Source organism: Squalius cephalus, assembly GCF_949319135.1.
Source record: "Squalius cephalus genome assembly, chromosome: 19".
Classification (NCBI taxonomy): domain Eukaryota; kingdom Metazoa; phylum Chordata; class Actinopteri; order Cypriniformes; family Leuciscidae; genus Squalius; species Squalius cephalus.
Genome location: NC_137140.1, coordinates 1,744,498 through 1,761,760, shown reverse-complemented (window position 1 = coordinate 1,761,760; position 17,263 = coordinate 1,744,498). Strand labels below are relative to the sequence as shown.

The following is a 17,263-nucleotide window of genomic DNA, read 5'->3' as shown; positions in this document are numbered from 1 at the left end:
TAGTGTATTTGCATTGATGATGACGAAACACGGCCAGCCAATAGCATCTGAGTATTTTTTCACGCAAAACACACAAGGGCAGATTACACCTCAGTGGACAAATGACCAGTGTCACTCCGCTCTGTGCTAGTGCTTTGCTCTTAATGTAGCCTATTTACTTATTTATTTATACCTTCTTATCTGCTTAATATGTCTGAAATTATTAACGAGATTCATTATTCAGAGCCTTTAATCTGATCATTAAAGAGCCTGAGCCTTCATGATCATGTCAACAAAAGCTGCAGAGAGACTGTTTAAACGATAGGCTGTTAACAGCACTCTGTTATGAGGCGTCTCGATAAATCAGATTAACATAATAAAGCATGCAGTATTATTGTGTTTATATCTCCTGCGTGTGGGAGGAAGACACTTAAAACATAACTAGAAACGCCAGCCGTGAATGTATTTTTCGTTTATTGGTCGAGGGGCGGGTCCTTTTGATTATTGACGTCAGAGCAAAGCCAATCAACGCGGAGAATTCGGAGGCAAATATATGACGAAGGCGCGTTCGTCCAATCGTGAGCGTCGCTGGGGTTTTGACCTCTGAAAACCGCATCACCGCCCCCAACCTGTCCGTGGCGGAGGAGCGCTATAAAGGAGATCCAGTCAGGAGTTTAAAGGGCAGAGTTGTAAAAACTCCCAGGCAGTGGGGAGTCGGATTGCTTGACGACAGACTCCAAAAAAACAACACAATTACCCGAAGAACAAACAAGTAATCCTATTAATGCAACCTAACTGGAATAATCTTTTCGATAACTGAAGCGGAAGCCCAACCCTGAGAGAAAAACACGGTCGTTTAATGTAAGTATTTTTGGCATTGAACATTCGTAATGTGTCGTTTCGCTGGGGGTTAATACATATATATCGTTGTATCTCAATGTCACTGCCTTAAAGCTGTAGTTTAACTCAAAAATAATGTCGGTGGAGCACAAAAGGAGGCGTTAGGCACAATGACAGCGTCCATTCACTTGTATGGCATGGAAAGAGAATGCATTATAAGTCAATGGCCGAGGCTGTCAGTCCCTAAAATCATCTTTTGTGCTCCAGGAAAAGAACGCATGTCGTTTGGATGCCAAGTATAATATATATTTGAGTGCGTTGTCGCTTTAAGAAACCGATTAACTCAAATGTTGGTTGTCTGCTTGGATTGAGACCTTGGATGTGCTTGATTTAAAGGTTGCTTTTTCATCATGAATTCGTTTAATCTAACGGTAGCCTGCGATCATGTGAGTGTGTTCAAGCTGTTTGTGTCATGAATCCCAAAACATTTACAGTGTCAAAGTTCATTCAAATCCACATTTTGATTCGTCATTTATTTAGTTAGAGGCTTATCCAACGCGATTGAGCTGATCTGTTTACGGTTTTGCAGTCATTTCAACACGGCGTCCAGAATATTCCCATCCATATTCATAATAATCATGGCAGTGTCTCATTTAAATCGAACGCTCGTTTGCAACGCAATAACCGACGTCTGTTTTTGTCGGAATTACGATCCCCAAACGCACTATTTTACGCATATGTTTTCCTTGACTCGTGTCTTAACCACTGAATATCAAAGCTCCTGGTTGTATTATCGAATGTAAGCCTCCCTTTATAATTATATGTGTACAATAGATTACTAATTCGCCCAGGGCTACACACCCCGAGCAGGGCGACACGCTATTGGTCGCGATCTTCGGGAAATCCGATCGCCGATCTGTTGCGCAATGTGTCGCATTGTGTTCAAACGCCCTATATTCACATAAAGGCGTTTTTACGCAACAGTTGACGGAATAAAGTAGGGAAGAGAATCCGTGTTATGTAATCTCCCTTGAACACTGGTTTTCAATCCTTTAGATGCCACAGACCCCCAAACGTGATCATCCTCGTGCGAGGGACCCCCAGATAGATAGATAGATAGATAGATAGATAGATAGATTGAAAGAATTCAAAATAAATGGGAATATTTTTTTTTCCAATGCACTGTAGTAACCTACTGCATTGCTTATTTAAATAAAATTAGTATTTAATACATTTTCTTATTTAAAGAGTTAGTTCACCCAGAAATGAAAATGATCCCATAATTGACTTGCCCTCAAGCCATCCTAGGTGTATATGACTTTCTTTTTTCAGCCAAAGACGGAGTTATATTAAAAAATATCCCTGCTCTTCCAAACATTATAATGGGAGTGAATGGTACCTGAGATTTGAAGCTCAAAAAAGCACATACATCCATCATAACAGTAATCCACACGACTCCAGGGGTTAATAAAGGCCTTCTGAAGCGAAGCCATGTTTTTGTAAGATAAATATACATCTTTATAACTTTATGAACTATAGTCACTGGCTTCCGGTAATGGCCGTATGTGAGTCTAGCTCTGGCAGAAGAGTGACCTCTGACCCGACACATGACCTCTGACCCGATGCATGATGTAGGATGAAGGTGTAGCGTTGGCTCAGGTGACCTTGTGCGGTTCAAACCACAAACTCAAGCTCCACCCACATTTCTCTTTAATAATTCTTGTTTTAGACTTCTAATTCGTGACCAGTGTTTTGTTTTGCTCTATCCTCTGTGCTTCTGCATTCATCAATACGCCATGTGTGTCGGGTCAGAGGTCATGCGTCGGGTCAGAGGTCACTCTTTAGCCGGAGCTAGACTCCCGTACGGCTGTTACACCCAGTGATTACAGTTTATAAAGTTACAAATATGGATATTTCTTTTACAAAAACATGGCTTCGCTTCAGAAGGCCTTTATTAACCCCTGGAGTCATATGGATTACTGTTATGATGGATGGATGGATGGCTTCAAAATCTCAGGTACCATTCACTCCCATTATAAAGCTTGGAAGAGCCAGGATATCTTTTATTTATTGTGTTTCTTCTTTCAGCCAAAGTCACATACACTTTGGATGGCTTGAGGCGAGTAAAAATACAGGATCATTTCCATTTTTGGGTGAATTAACCCTTCAAGCAAACATATTTGCATGTTTTTCTCTAAACTCCCAGCACTCCTTTAAAACCCCAGGCCTACGATATGCAAAACGCAACGGATTAAGCAAATTTAACCCGATTGTATCGCTCTAAACCATTTTACTTGTGTCTCAGTGATTTATGAAATGCATTTGTGGCCTTTAATGAACGTCTGCCGCTCCATCAGTAGTGTTTTTATGTAGGCTGTGATTGAATAGCTCATGGTTTATTGCTCTTCACAGCTGAATACCTTGCCTCTCTTTCCCCTTCAAGGAGATTTTCCAGTGGATCAACAAGCGTTTCCTCGTCCGCCAGCACCGATCGCTACTGCCTTGGAGGTTTTTACAGCACTCGACTATAAAGACGGCACAGACAAACAGCTATGCAGCTTGAAATCCAAGTAGCGCTGAACTTCATAATTTCGTACCTGTACAACAAACTCCCACGACGACGAGTCAACATATTCGGCGAAGAGTTGGAGAGGCAGTTGAAGAAGAAATACGAAGGACATTGGTACCCAGACAAGCCATACAAAGGATCCGGGTTTAGGTGTATACATGTGGGCGAGAAAGTAGATCCGGTCGTTGAGGAAGCAGCCAAAGAAAGCGGGTTGGACATCGAAGACGTTCGGAACAACTTGCCTCAGGATCTCAGCGTTTGGATCGACCCTTTCGAGGTTTCCTACCAGATCGGCGAGAAGGGGGCGGTCAAGGTGCTATACGTGGACGATAACGGCGAAAACGGCTCTGAGTTGGACAAAGAAATCAGAAACAGTTTTAACCCGGAGGCTCAGGTCTTCATGCCAATCACTGATCCAGTGGGCGTGTCCTCAGAGTCGAGTTCGCCATCGCCGCCACCGTTCGGCCAATCGGCATCCGTTAGCCCGACTTTCATGCCACGATCCAATCAGCCTTTAACTTTCACCACCGCGTCCTTCGCCGCCACCAAGTTTGGCTCCACCAAGATGAAGAACGGTGGGCGTAACGGTGGAAAGGTTTCCCGCAACTCTCCCACCAACCTAGGCCTGAACGTCAACAACCTAATCAAGCAAAAAGCCATTTCCAACTCCATGCATTCGCTCTATGGATTCGGCCTTGGAAGTTCGCAGCAAAAAGCATCGGCTTTGTCTCCTAACGCCAAGGAGTTCGTGTTCCCAAACCTTCAAGGACAAGGGAGCTTCCCGAGCGAGAACGCCATCAGCCCTCAGCCGTACAGCAATGCCTTCGACGTGTTCACCGCGTACGGGAACATCAACGACAAGTCTCTCATGGACGGCTTGAGCTTCAGTCTGGGAAACATGCAGTATTCAAACCAGCAATTCCAGCCAGTCATGGCTAACTAATGGGAGGATTGTCGGCAAAAGGAAAACACAAGGCAAAGACGCACAACTGTGGATGTGGAAATCGAAGATCTTTATTATTAGTCACTGATAAGCGCATGAGCCCAAGGGTGTTTTGTTTTATTTTATTTTATTTCTTCCTAATCTATTTTTATGCCCCCTTGAGTTTGTACTGAAAAGCTTGTGTTACACACACACACACACACACACACACACACACGCACACAGCTTGGTCAACACGCGTCAATGTTTTCTTTTCCTTTTTTGCCAATAAAGCAAAAAACGATTTTTTTACAACCTTTTGGAGAAAAAAAAAATACTTTAAAACATTGGTAAAAAAAAAAAAAAAACACACAGAAGTTCAAGTTCTGGCCTCTTACAGTATTTTAAAAGTTGGTTAGACTTGGCTGATTTTTAAGGAATTGGCACTAATGCATATATATCTGGGGTTACGTGGTCTTTTTTCTAATTGTATAATTTAATTGAGTACAGAGTTTGTAAAATATCAGAGTATATATATTGTTTCTACAACATGGTATTGCATTTATATCTTTTTACTACTCCAGTGATCTGTGATGGCTGCAGAAGCTTTATGTTATAATATATTTTGTTTTTTTGTCTTTCTTTTTTTTTTTAAATTGTTAAAGAAATTCATCTTTAAAAAAAAAAAATAGATCAAAAATTCTAAAGATTGTGTACAGAATATTCCTTAGTGTTGGAATTTCAGTGTAGGAATATTTGCTTTTTTGAAACAAAAAGAGTTGTATTTTCTGTTAAGAGTTAAACAGATTTTTGCTATATTATGATGGACAATGTAATCGTATATATTAATTTTGTACCTACATTGTGCAATACTTGATAAAATATGGTATAACAAAGTATTTTGAGTCAGTGTCTTACATGTCAAGAGGGACTGAAATAGTTTATATTAAGTTTGTATTAAAATGCTTGAAATATGCTTGTCTTATTTTTGTTTTTCTTTTTTTATTTGACATTTGCACCCTGGCCTTTTTCAATAAAAGACAATTTAGGCAAGAATACCACTGGTCGTCTTTTCTTTTTCCCGTCAATTCTTCATGAATATCTCAACATGAGTGATATCTGTGTTTTTGCGGTGACCTACGATCAACTCTTAGTTAGTTTCCTCACTAATTCAACACGCCAAGACTTTCACAGGTGAGAAAATGATTCGGATTCAAAATGTTTGCCAAATCTGAAGCACAAAATGGCTTCTAGGAAGGAAGACCGTGTAAGATTTTCATTTCTGAAAACGACCTTCTTCCGTATTCTTTAATCCTGCTGTACTAAACATGGACTGGAGCCAATAATGACCCAAAAAATGTTGTCTTGCAGAATCTTTTGGACACAATGAAAACCTGCCCTGCTGACTTCATTTTCTATACATTTAGCAAATTCCAAACATTGCAGTGCATGAACGTGTCTACATTCAGTGAGGTGCGGCACCTTTAAAAGGTGACCTTTAAAAGATTAATAATCACTTTTGCTGATTCACTGTCTCATTAATTCCTGCTTCCATGTCATAACTAAAACCAGCGATCAAATGGCATTTCCTCTCCGAACTGCGTATGATTTTCGATGTTAGAAGTCGTGCCTCAAACGTGGTAAAGGTTGAACACAAATCACTCGTGCTCCCTCTTATTGCATTGCTGTGAGAGGCTTATTGCTGTTGTGGACGCTGCAATTAAGCTTCAAATGGACACTTTGTTTTTGCAGCTGAAGTGCAAAGCCTGTGTGAGATCATGGCCTTCACAATGTGCGCTTGTTTATTTTTAATACTGCAGTTCGAGCCTTCGCTGATGCCAGCGTGGACGCAGATAGAGCTCCATCTGCTTATCTCAAGTATGTTTTGGCAGAGTGAATTATTTTGGTAGCAACTTAAGCATATCGCATGTTTGTCTACGAGGTGGATGATGTGTTTGTGTAGTGTGTACTATAGGCTTGACAGGTTTGGTTGAAGAGATAAGAGATAACTCCAACTGTTATTGTCTGGCGTGACTCCAAACCTGTAGGGTATAGGATATATAGGTTAAAGGGCATAAAAGAAACGAAAAGATCTAGAATATTGCAATGGAAAATCCAACATAATTCATAAATATGAGGAGCATTCCAGGCCATATTGAAAGCATTTCCTGAGATTGTAAGAATGTGCGTAAATATATTGCAAAAAAAAAATGTTGCTTTCCAGCACAAATATCTAAACATTCTTAAATCAAGATACATTTACTTGAGAAGCAACATGATTGAAGATATTATGTTTTGTTTTCTGAAGTGTTTATGCTTAAAATGAGAAAATAATATCTGCCAGTGGGGTCAAACTCATACATTTCTCAGTACACAAGACTTAATATCTTCATTCATTTAGCTTATCCAGTAAATGTATGTTGATTTAAGAATGTTTAGATATTTGTACTGGAAAACAAGGCCATTTGTTTGAAATGTAGATGAACTTTAGACAGTTTCACAGCCTCCTTCTGATCCATCGCCAGTGTCTTTAAAAGGGAATTATTCTATAGTAAAGCACAAGCATTCCAACGTTGTTTTGGAAAAATCTGTTCTGGCACACGGACAAACCTTAGTCAGTGCCATTTTGCAGGCAGTGCCAAGTCACTTTACCACAACAGAAGGCTCTTTCCCAGCAAGCTCTTTCAGAGACACACTGTACTCTAGTGAACGTACTTCATCAAGGTCAGTAACGGGTCAGAATCTGGGCACAGTCAGATCTTAATATACTGTGCGTGCCTCTTCATCGCCAGTGTCCATCTAAACACACAACACAACGCACTCACAGATTCCGGAAAATCACTGGCAGTGTGAATGAACCAAAATCAAACAATCTCGGGATTACACATTATCCGTGTATTTTCCGGAAAGTCTGTGTGAAAGGGGCTTTATTTGAGTGAAAGTACAGATCCGACTGGTGAAATATTACTCCGTTAAAAGTAAAAGTTGTTAAGACTGATTTTTACTTAAATAAAAGTACAGAAGTAGCCTACTCGTTTTTTTAAAGTACTTAAGTATCAAAAGTAAAAAGTAAATGTCAATGCATTGTTTTATTATTGTTGCATTGTTGTATGTAATACTTACAATACCTTATGCCTCTGAAGCAACCTAATGAATAATACTAGTTTGTAGTATCTGTGGAAATAGGAGCTTTTAGAATGTTATAAAACCCCTTATGTAGCCCCGCCCCTTTTCAGCGCTGCACTCGTTGTCTTTTGACTTCCGGTCTGTATTTTCACAGCGTTGTTGCGTATTTATGAATGAACGGCTCGTTTTAAAATCTTCCCGGTCTACTTACATTTGTTAAGACATCTGCTTTAAACATTGCAATCCTCATGATCACTTTCGTTAACTTTACATTAAGTAAATCCACTTCAAAAGATAATTACTCCTGGACAGCAATGCCATAGAAATATACAGAGCGACCGCAAAAACGGAAGTTCAAAGACAATATTCTAAAGATGGCGGCGCCCTCGTTTCTCTGGCGCATAAGGTCTTATAGAAATTAAACAACTGAATTGACAAAAAAAAGAAAAAAAGAGCCATGATCATTTTCATTTTTTTTTATTTAACAGTCACCCAAACAAAAGAAGTACGCATCTATGTGTATCCATTCATGCACATTTGAATCAAGTGGTCTATAAAAATTTGCCATGGATGCGGAGGATCTGTCTTCGTTTATTTTGCCACCAGTTGATTAGTGTTCAAATGATGGGAAATCACTGAACTTCACGACACGTGACCCTACAAGAGTGATTACTGATAGGTCTGTCACCAATCACGTTTTAGAGATGGGGGAAAAAAATCCTCCCCTGACTGACATTACTACTCTCTACTCGAGGACCTTGACAGAAATGCAGTGGAGTAAAAAGTACGATATTTGTCTTTCAAAAGTAGTGAAGTTACAGTAAAAAGTTTGCAGAAAATAATTATACTCAAGTGAAGTACAGATACTCAAAAAGTGTAGGCCTACTTAAAGGGCTAATGCTACCGCTAAACCCGGACGTCGACGCCACCTCAGTGATTTGGGAAAAGCACGTAAAAGTCCTGGCAGAAAGCGATGCATAAGGATGTAGTGTAACGACGAATTATTATTTTTTCCGCAGTGTTAACAACTTAGTGTTAACTAATAATTGTTATAAACTGGAACTACCAACAAAATATTAGTGCATTCCTGGAACTGGGCGTCGTTACACTACATCCTTATGATCACTTTCTGCCAGGACTTTTACAGGCTTTTCCCAAACCACGGAAGTGACGTCGATGTCCGGGTTAGAGGTAGCATTAGCCATCAGGCAAGTTTTATTTAAATAAACTCTTGATGTACTTACAAACTTTCCACAAACTTTCTCGAGGTTTGGCTCGAGGTCATGTTGCAAAGGACCCTAGGTTGATTTTACTCCGAACCATCCCTTTAAGTACAGTACTCAAGTAAATGTACTTCGTTACTGTCCACCTCTGTGTGAAACACATTGCCACATTAAGTGTTATTCTCAGAGGTGTTGTCTTAGGTGGAGTCTTGCTCTTATCTGCGTGAAGTTCAACACCCTCGGGAAAAATGTGTGGCATCCGCATGAGAAAGAGCTTGAAAGTCAGGAACATCTGGTTAAAAATACTGGATTTCGTTTTATAAACTTACATCCAGTAAATCCTGTAAGATTTCTGTGTGATCCCAAAAAATAGCATGCTTCCCCCCCCCCCCCCCCCCCCATCATTTGTTCATGCTCATCTCAGGTGATTATACAGTCAACATTTGAAGCGGATCAAAACCTTTGATCAAAGTTATACATGAACAATACTCATTCTTGTCTTAGGACAACTTTAATGAACTTTTTTTGATCCACTGTTATAGATACAGATGTAAAAGGTGGTGAAATTATGACATTGTTTGTTTATTTATTGATTTATTTGAATAATGCACTAAAGATTAGATTAGATTTAAGATATTTTAAGACATTTGTGATTATATTATCACACAGATCTTTATATAAAGTTATACGTATTTATACACTCACCTAAAGGATTATTAGGAACACCTGTTAAATTTCTCATTAATGCAATTATCTAATCAACCAATCACGTGGCAGTTGCTTCAATGCATTTAGGGGTGTGGTCCTGGTCAAGACAATCTCCTGAACTCCAAACTGAATGTCAGAATGGGAAAGAAAGGTGATTTAAGCAATTTTGAACGTGGCATGGTTGTTGGTGCCAGACGGGCCGGTCTGAGTATTTCACAATCTGCTCAGTTACTGGGATTTTCACGCACAACCATTTCTAGGGTTTACAAAGAATGGTGTGAAAAGGGAAAAACATCCAGTATGCGGCAGTCCTGTGGGCGGAAATGCCTTGTTGATGCTAGAGGTCAGAGGAGAATGGGCCGACTGATTCAAGCTGATAGAAGAGCAACTTTGACTGAAATAACCACTCGTTACAACCGAGGTATGCAGCAAAGCATTTGTGAAGCCACAACATGCACAACCTTGAGGCGGATGGGCTACAACAGCAGAAGACCCCACCGGGTACCACTCATCTCCACTACAAATAGGAAAAAGAGGCTACAATTTGCACGAGCTCACCAAAATTGGACAGTTGAAGACTGGAAAAATGTTGCCTGGTCTGATGAGTCTCGATTTCTGTTGAGACATTCAGATAGTAGAGTCAGAATTTGGCGTAAACAGAATGAGAACATGGATCCATCATGCCTTGTTACCACTGTGCAGGCTGGTGGTGGTGGTGTAATGGTGTGGGGGATGTTTTCTTGGCACACTTTAGGCCCCTTAGTGCCAATTGGGCATCGTTTAAATGCCACGGCCTACCTGAGCATTGTTTCTGACCATGTCCATCCCTTTATGACCACCATGTACCCATCCTCTGATGGCTACTTCCAGCAGGATAATGCACCATGTCACAAAGCTCGAATCATTTCAAATTGGTTTCTTGAACATGACAATGAGTTCACTGTACTAAAATGGCCCCCACAGTCACCAGATCTCAACCCAATAGAGCATCTTTGGGATGTGGTGGAACGGGAGCTTCGTGCCCTGGATGTGCATCCCACAAATCTCCATCAACTGCAAGATGCTATCCTATCAATATGGGCCAACATTTCTAAAGAATGCTTTCAGCACCTTGTTGAATCAATGCCACGTAGAATTAAGGCAGTTCTGAAGGCGAAAGGGGGTCAAACACAGTATTAGTATGGTGTTCCTAATAATCCTTTAGGTGAGTGTATAAGATATATACGTATTTATACGCATAGAGTATAGAAGCTTATTTACGCTACGGAATAAAAAATAAAAAAGGGAATTACGACTTTTTACTCGTAATTACGACTTTATAACAACTCACAATTGTGAGTTTATATCTCACACTATTTTTCTCGTAATTCCACATTTATATCTCACATTTCTGACTTTTTTTCTTAGAATTGTGAGATATAAACGCACAATTTCCTTTTTTTATTCTGTGGCCGAAAACAAGTTTTCATAGTATAGTCACATAAATTGATATATACTCAACTGCTTGATTGTTTATATCGTCCCAAAAACGTAACTATATCATCGTCCAGCTCTAATCTGCTGAATGCGACTCTAGGGTTTGAAGATATTAAGGTATTATAAACATTAACATCATGATTTTCTGTAAAGCTGCTTTGAAACAATGTGTATTGTGAAAAGTGCTAAATAAATAAGAAGCTGTTTACACGACACCGTTTTCAACTAAAAACGTAAAAAATTTATGCATTTTGGCCGTTGTTACACGACAACAGCGTTTTGGGCGCCTGAAAACGCAAACTTTAAAAAAAACGGGTTTCAAAGTGCACGTTTTTGAAAACGGTCTCCGTGTAAACAGCAAAAACGCAAATCTGTGAAGACGACGACGTTGATCTATAATGTTTCATCGCCATCTACTGGCCTGGCAGCAGAATACAGTGATTTTAGTCGTTTTCGAGGATCCGTGTAAATGGGGATTGTTTTGACAATGGTGAAAAACTTCTCCATTTTAAGTGCAAACGTACCCTAAATTTGACTTGACCTGAAGAATAAATTATCTTAAGAATAAAATTAAGCATGTATTGAGAAACTAAATAAGCTCAATGATTTCATGTAGACGATACCCAGACAGTGCCGGCCCAGATCCGGGCCACATCTGGTACATGTGGATTCAACGCGTGTGTATGTTGTGGACTGGATCTGGGCCGGCACTGTGTTGCTGTCTGGGTAAGACTCAGAATCAAGGTCTTGTATGTCCTTCATACACTTCATTTTAATAATGATTCATCTAGAAGCACTATGCCACACATAACTAGATCTTTGTCGAAACACTCCCCCACAAATTTCAGGCCCGATTAAAGCAGTGTGTGTTGTGACGTAAGCATCATTCATTCCTACAGATGGCTTATAGTTCAGCTCATAACGCTTAGTGGGTAATAGGGCACAATAGTAGAGCGCAAAACGACTCTGACAAACCCTCTTACACAATGAAAGACAAGCGTCGCTCTTAGGCTGATGGAGTGTGTTTGCGGCGATGGCTGTGTCCTCTGGTGCATCTGTGGCGCTTCTCTCCGCCGGTCCCCGAGGTGTTCGATGTTCCTGTGTAATTTCATCTCCAGTGCCTCCCTGCAGCTCTCACACATAAACATTTGCACTTATAGTGGGAAGCTGCAACACAATTCGCTCTCTCATCTCACAGCGTGGCCCAGGAGAGATAAGACGACGTTTGTTTTGGCATTTGAGAACCCGCAGTAACTTCCACATTAGCTGATGTGTGTGTGTACTGAAAGTGTGTGTACCAAGCGCTAATCACGTATCGACGTCGGTTAGATTTCATTATCACAGCAGAAGTCTTGGGAAGTCACTACTAGTAAAAATGTACATTCAGAGCACGTTTACACGACTACAACAGAAACGTTTTTTCTTTGTGTTTTTCGCGTACAGACGACAACGTTGTCAAAATGATCCCGTTCACAACGACTATAATCACTGTATTCTGCTGTCAGGCCAGTAGGTGGCGATGTTATTTTATAAAGAAACACTATGAACATATATAGACTAAACACGTGACACGCATATGAATGACAATTTTTCACAAATTCAAGTTTTTGTCGTTTACACGGAGGGTTTCAAAAACGTGCAATTTAAAACCCGTTTTCAAAAGATTGTGTTTTCCGGACCATAAAATACCGTTGTCGTGTAAATGAACGACCAAACGCATGAAAAGTTTAACGTTTTTAGTTAAAAATATTGTCGGGTAAACAGCCCCTTAGTTCGTTCTAATTGGTCCATTTCTCTCATATGTAGAATACACACAACATATATAGCCTATATATATATATATATATATATACGCACATTTTTATATTTTAAGTATATATATATATACATATACATATATATATATACTTAAAATATAAAACTGTGTATATATATAAATACATATATATATACTTAAAATATAAAAATATGTGTATATATATATATATATATATCATTTTATATATATTTAATTATAGTTATTTTAATATAATATTTAATCGTACTTTGTAAACATTTCCTTGTTCAAGTTCGACATGTCAACCAATTTGAGATTCAATTATTGATTCAAAACTGTAACAATAAAATAAAAAACTAAGTAAAGTAAAAAAACAAACAAAAAAAAGTAAAAAAACTAAATAATAATAATAATTATGTTTTTAAATTAAATAAAATGTGGGATACAGCTCTGATGAATTGATACGTAACAGTTAAATTGGATGGTTATATTTTTAAACTATAACCATGTATTGCCTGCTAAAACCTCAGTTTAGTTAGTTATGTCTAGGCCTACAGCTTGTAGTGGCTGAATACTTCTTTAAATCAATAGCTTGATTGTACTTTAACTATTTAAATTAGCTTATAGTTTGGCAATCCACACTTTTAAAGTAGCTTCCCCAACCCTGGACCCTGAAGCTCTCGATAACACGCAGGCCGCTGTTGCTTTAAGCCTGTTCGTATGACAGTGTAAGTCTTAGGAAAGAGACCCTTGAGCTTTACTGTTCACACACACTGAACGCTGTTGTGTGGAAACACCCATAAGTCAGGCCTCAGGAACTCCTCTCTGACTCAAGGCAAAGGAATCCCAGTGTCAGGTGGCCTGTGATGTATAGGAAATATGCAGGACACGACCTCACGTCACGACACTGAAAATAAGTGGCTTTTCTTAGCCTGAGTGCCTTGTTTAGGCTCTGTTTCTCAGAGATAGCGTGTGAAACCCATAGACTGTGAAAAAAAATATGGATGTAGTGTGCGTGACGTCACTCGTAGTGTTTCTGAAGAGCATTTCTGAAGCCCGAAGTGGGCGGAGTCGGCCGGCGAATTAGCTGAGGTGACGTGACGCTAACAGACAGCAGACAAATGCCTAGTAGTGATATCAGCGGGAATCCACCTGTCACTCAAGTGGCCACGCCCTTAATTATGCCGAACTTTAAGGCTTAATATAATTTAAACGGATGAGTTATAAAAAAATTCACCCCCCTCACAGTCGTCATGAAGGGCAATATTAGCTATATAGACCAAAACCACTTTTTGTATCAGACTGTACACATGTTTTATTCTGCTGTAAAGTTGGGCATTTTAACATGGAGGTCTATGGGATTGACTCTCTTTTGGAGCCTGTCTCTAGTGGCCAGTGGATGAACTGCAGTTTTAAAGGGGTGGTTGATTATTATTTCACTTTTCTAGCTTTAGATAGTGTGTAATGTTGCTGTTTGAGCATAAACAACATCTGCAAAGTTACAACGCTCAAAGTTCAAAGCAAAGGGAGATATTTGCTTTTAAAGAAATCGCTTTTTAAGGACTACAACAAATGGCTGGTAGAGACTACACCACATTCCTCCTGGGTTAGTGACATCACCAACCCTATAATTTACATAAACCCCGCCCCCTGAACACGATTTATAGATTATCAAGACAGAATATGTTAATCAGAAGATAACTACACACATTCATCAACTAACCATTCAGAAATGTCCTGTTGCTTCTACATGTTGTCACTTCTTCTTGAGTCTCTCCATCATTGTCTGATTCCGGTTTGAACATAAAAGGCTAAAAGTTTTTTAAATTTTCTGTGTGTGTGTGTGTGTGTGTGTGTGTGTGTGTGTGTGTGTGTGTGTGTGTGTGTTAGCAGCTCCGATTACCTCACTCTCACACACACACAGAAAACTCTTGAAGCTCCGCCCCCTGTGCCGGGAGCAGCAGCTCATTTGCATTTAAAGGGACTCACACAAAAGCGATGTATTTTTGCTCACCCTCAAAAAGTGACAATTTTAACATGCTATATAAAAATATCTGTGGGGTATTTTGAGCTAAAACTTCACACACACACTCTGGAGACATCAGAGACTTATTTTAATCAAGAGAGAGACAGTGAAACCTCATGCAACTGCAGTGTCATACCGGGATCCGCGAGTTAAGTAAATCAGCGCAGCACTCGGAGGAACGATCACCCTCCACTAAATTATTCAGCGGCAGAGAAAGTGAAGGACTCGCTGATGAGCTGTATGATTTTCAGTAAAGGTCATAATAGGATGGAAAAATCCATGATTCTTTTGGCTCCTCCTGAAGGAGAAGAAACAGATATCATTTCAACTTTAAATATCACCTGTCGAACCATTTAAAACTGACCCAGTTATTTGATCTGTTTTGCCGGAAAGTTGACCAATGAAAGCTTTGAGAGCGTCTACTGTATATGATGATGTTTAGCAGACTTACACATTTACAATTTCTTTCTCGTCCAGACTCAAAGTATTAAAGGGATAGTTCACCTAAAAATGATCATGCTAGCGACATGCTAAATGATGCTAGCAACCTGCTAATTGTGTTAGTAATGTGCTAAATCATGTTAGCAATGTGTTAAATCAGGCTAGCACTGTATTAAATCATGTGAGCATTGTGCTTAATCATGCTAGCAAACTTGCTAATTATGTTAGCAATGTGCTAATTTATGCTAGCAACATGCTAATAATGCTAGTAATGTGCTAAATCAGACTAACAATGTGCTTAATCATGCTAGCAATATGGTAAATCAGGCTAGCAATGTGTTAAATCATGTTAACAACATGTTAGTATTGTGCTTAAGCATGCTAGCAACATGTTAAATAATGCTAGCAACCTGCCAATTATATTAGCAATGTGCTAATTCATGATAGCAACATGCTAATCATGTTAGCAACGTGATGAATCATGTTGGCAACATTCTAATCATGCTAGCAAAAGGCAAAATCAATGCTAGGAACATGCCTAATCATGTTAGCAACATGTTAAATAGTGCTAGCAACATGTCAACAATGTGCTAAATCATGCTAGCAACATGTTAAATCATTCTAGCAATGTGCTGAAACATGCTAATAACGTATAAAAATCAACTGTCTGTCTGATTGTATTGCTTTCAAAACATTCAAACTTTAAACTACTTTAAACTTCAAAATACTTCGAACTGTAAACCTTCTAACTTCAAGCTTTTCAAACTTTTGCAAACTTTCTGGACAGGCTTTCTCAAGCCAACTTCAAAGTTTGTCTTAATGAACTTTTTATCAAGCGGTGTTTATAAGGCTCTTTGGTATTTAAGTAATTCAAATACAAGTTACAAACTACAAATTATTCATGAGTTTTAAGGAGCAGTTTGTCGGTATGCCAGAAATGCATCGCAAAAGAGGAAATATAGTTAATATGCTAAGCGTCACAGATGGCTAGAGAACTGAATCAGAACATGTTTCTTAACCAATCTCAATAAAAAGTGGTGTGAGCTTTAGAAAGAGACAATTTGTGACACAATTTTGGAGTCTACTTGTTTCTTAAGGCCAACAATGATGACTAATCTGTTGTACAGCATGGAAAAGCACAAAACTTTCACCTTATTTCAAACGTTTGGAAAGGCCTTCAGCCCACTCTGTGCACAGCCAACTGTTAGACATAGTAAGGAATCTGCAGATGGCCATAATGTGGGAGTCGTGAGGTCAAATGATTGGTCATATATAGTTGCCATGGCATATGAAGCCTATTTCAAAATATGGTTGAACATTTATGGGATGTTCTGGAGCTCAGAGTTCGACCTTCTACGGCCCTCAAAGAAAAGGCTTTTTAGAAAATACTGATCGCAATATTGACCATATACTCAACTGACTCTAAAGAGAAGCTTAAACGCTTCAGTGCTTAAAAATAAAGCTTTCAAAAGGAGGTTTTTGCGGTGATGCCATAGAAGAACCATCTTTTGGGATAAACTTTCAGTAAACAGTTCTTAAATAAACCATTTTCCACTATAAATAACTTCTGTGGAACAGAAACCCTTGTGAAAAAGAAGTGCGCTAAAAAGTACTTACCGATAATAAAACATTCTGCAATAATTTTAACCATATTTCAAAGACAATAGAATTATGAAATTACATTAAGTGGGTCATAAAAAGCCCTCTTAAGTTCAACTAATACAAATTGAACCTATAATGCATTTTAAATAACATGCAATTAAGTGTCTGAAAACATTACATTCAGTTTGCAGTATATATTCTTTTAAAGTCCCCCTGTGGTGAAAATTCAGCTTTTAATGTTGTTTATGTGTCTATGTGGTGTTTTTAATCTGCTTTAAGACAAACCATGTGTAAATTCATAAGTCGACAGCATTGCTGAGTATTTCCTCCTTAAAACTGCAGTGAACCAAAGACAGTCTCAAAAACACGCTTTGAAATCGCTGGTGTTTCTGACGTCACAAACTACCTTGTAACCAATCAGATCAACGTGTGATCGTCAACCAGTGGATCTCTGAGCTGAGTGAGTGAGTGGAGGCGGGGTTCATTTGCATATTCATAGAACCACGCATACTAAATGAGGCAAGGGTGTCGAGTTACATTCAAGATATTTAAGCCATGAGAAAAAAAATTATAT

The 17,263-nt window shown here is 39.0% G+C and overlaps 1 protein-coding gene across 1 annotated transcript; it reads left to right on the top strand.

The window, feature by feature from the left end:
- The first annotated feature begins 614 nt into the window (after positions 1–614).
- tob1b (transducer of ERBB2, 1b) lies at positions 615–5,366 on the top strand. Its single transcript, XM_079852024.1, has 2 exons — positions 615–840; positions 3,263–5,366. The coding sequence occupies exon 2, from the start codon at positions 3,372–3,374 to the stop codon at positions 4,329–4,331; it is 960 nt and encodes a 319-aa protein (XP_079708150.1). The 5' UTR covers positions 615–840; positions 3,263–3,371; the 3' UTR covers positions 4,332–5,366.
- The last annotated feature ends 11,897 nt before the right edge of the window (positions 5,367–17,263 follow it).

What these genes read in the sequence shown, in the direction of transcription:
- tob1b (XM_079852024.1), top strand. Translation starts at nt 3,372, where the DNA reads ATGCAGCTTGAAATCCAAGTAGCGCTGAACTTCATAATTTCGTACCTG.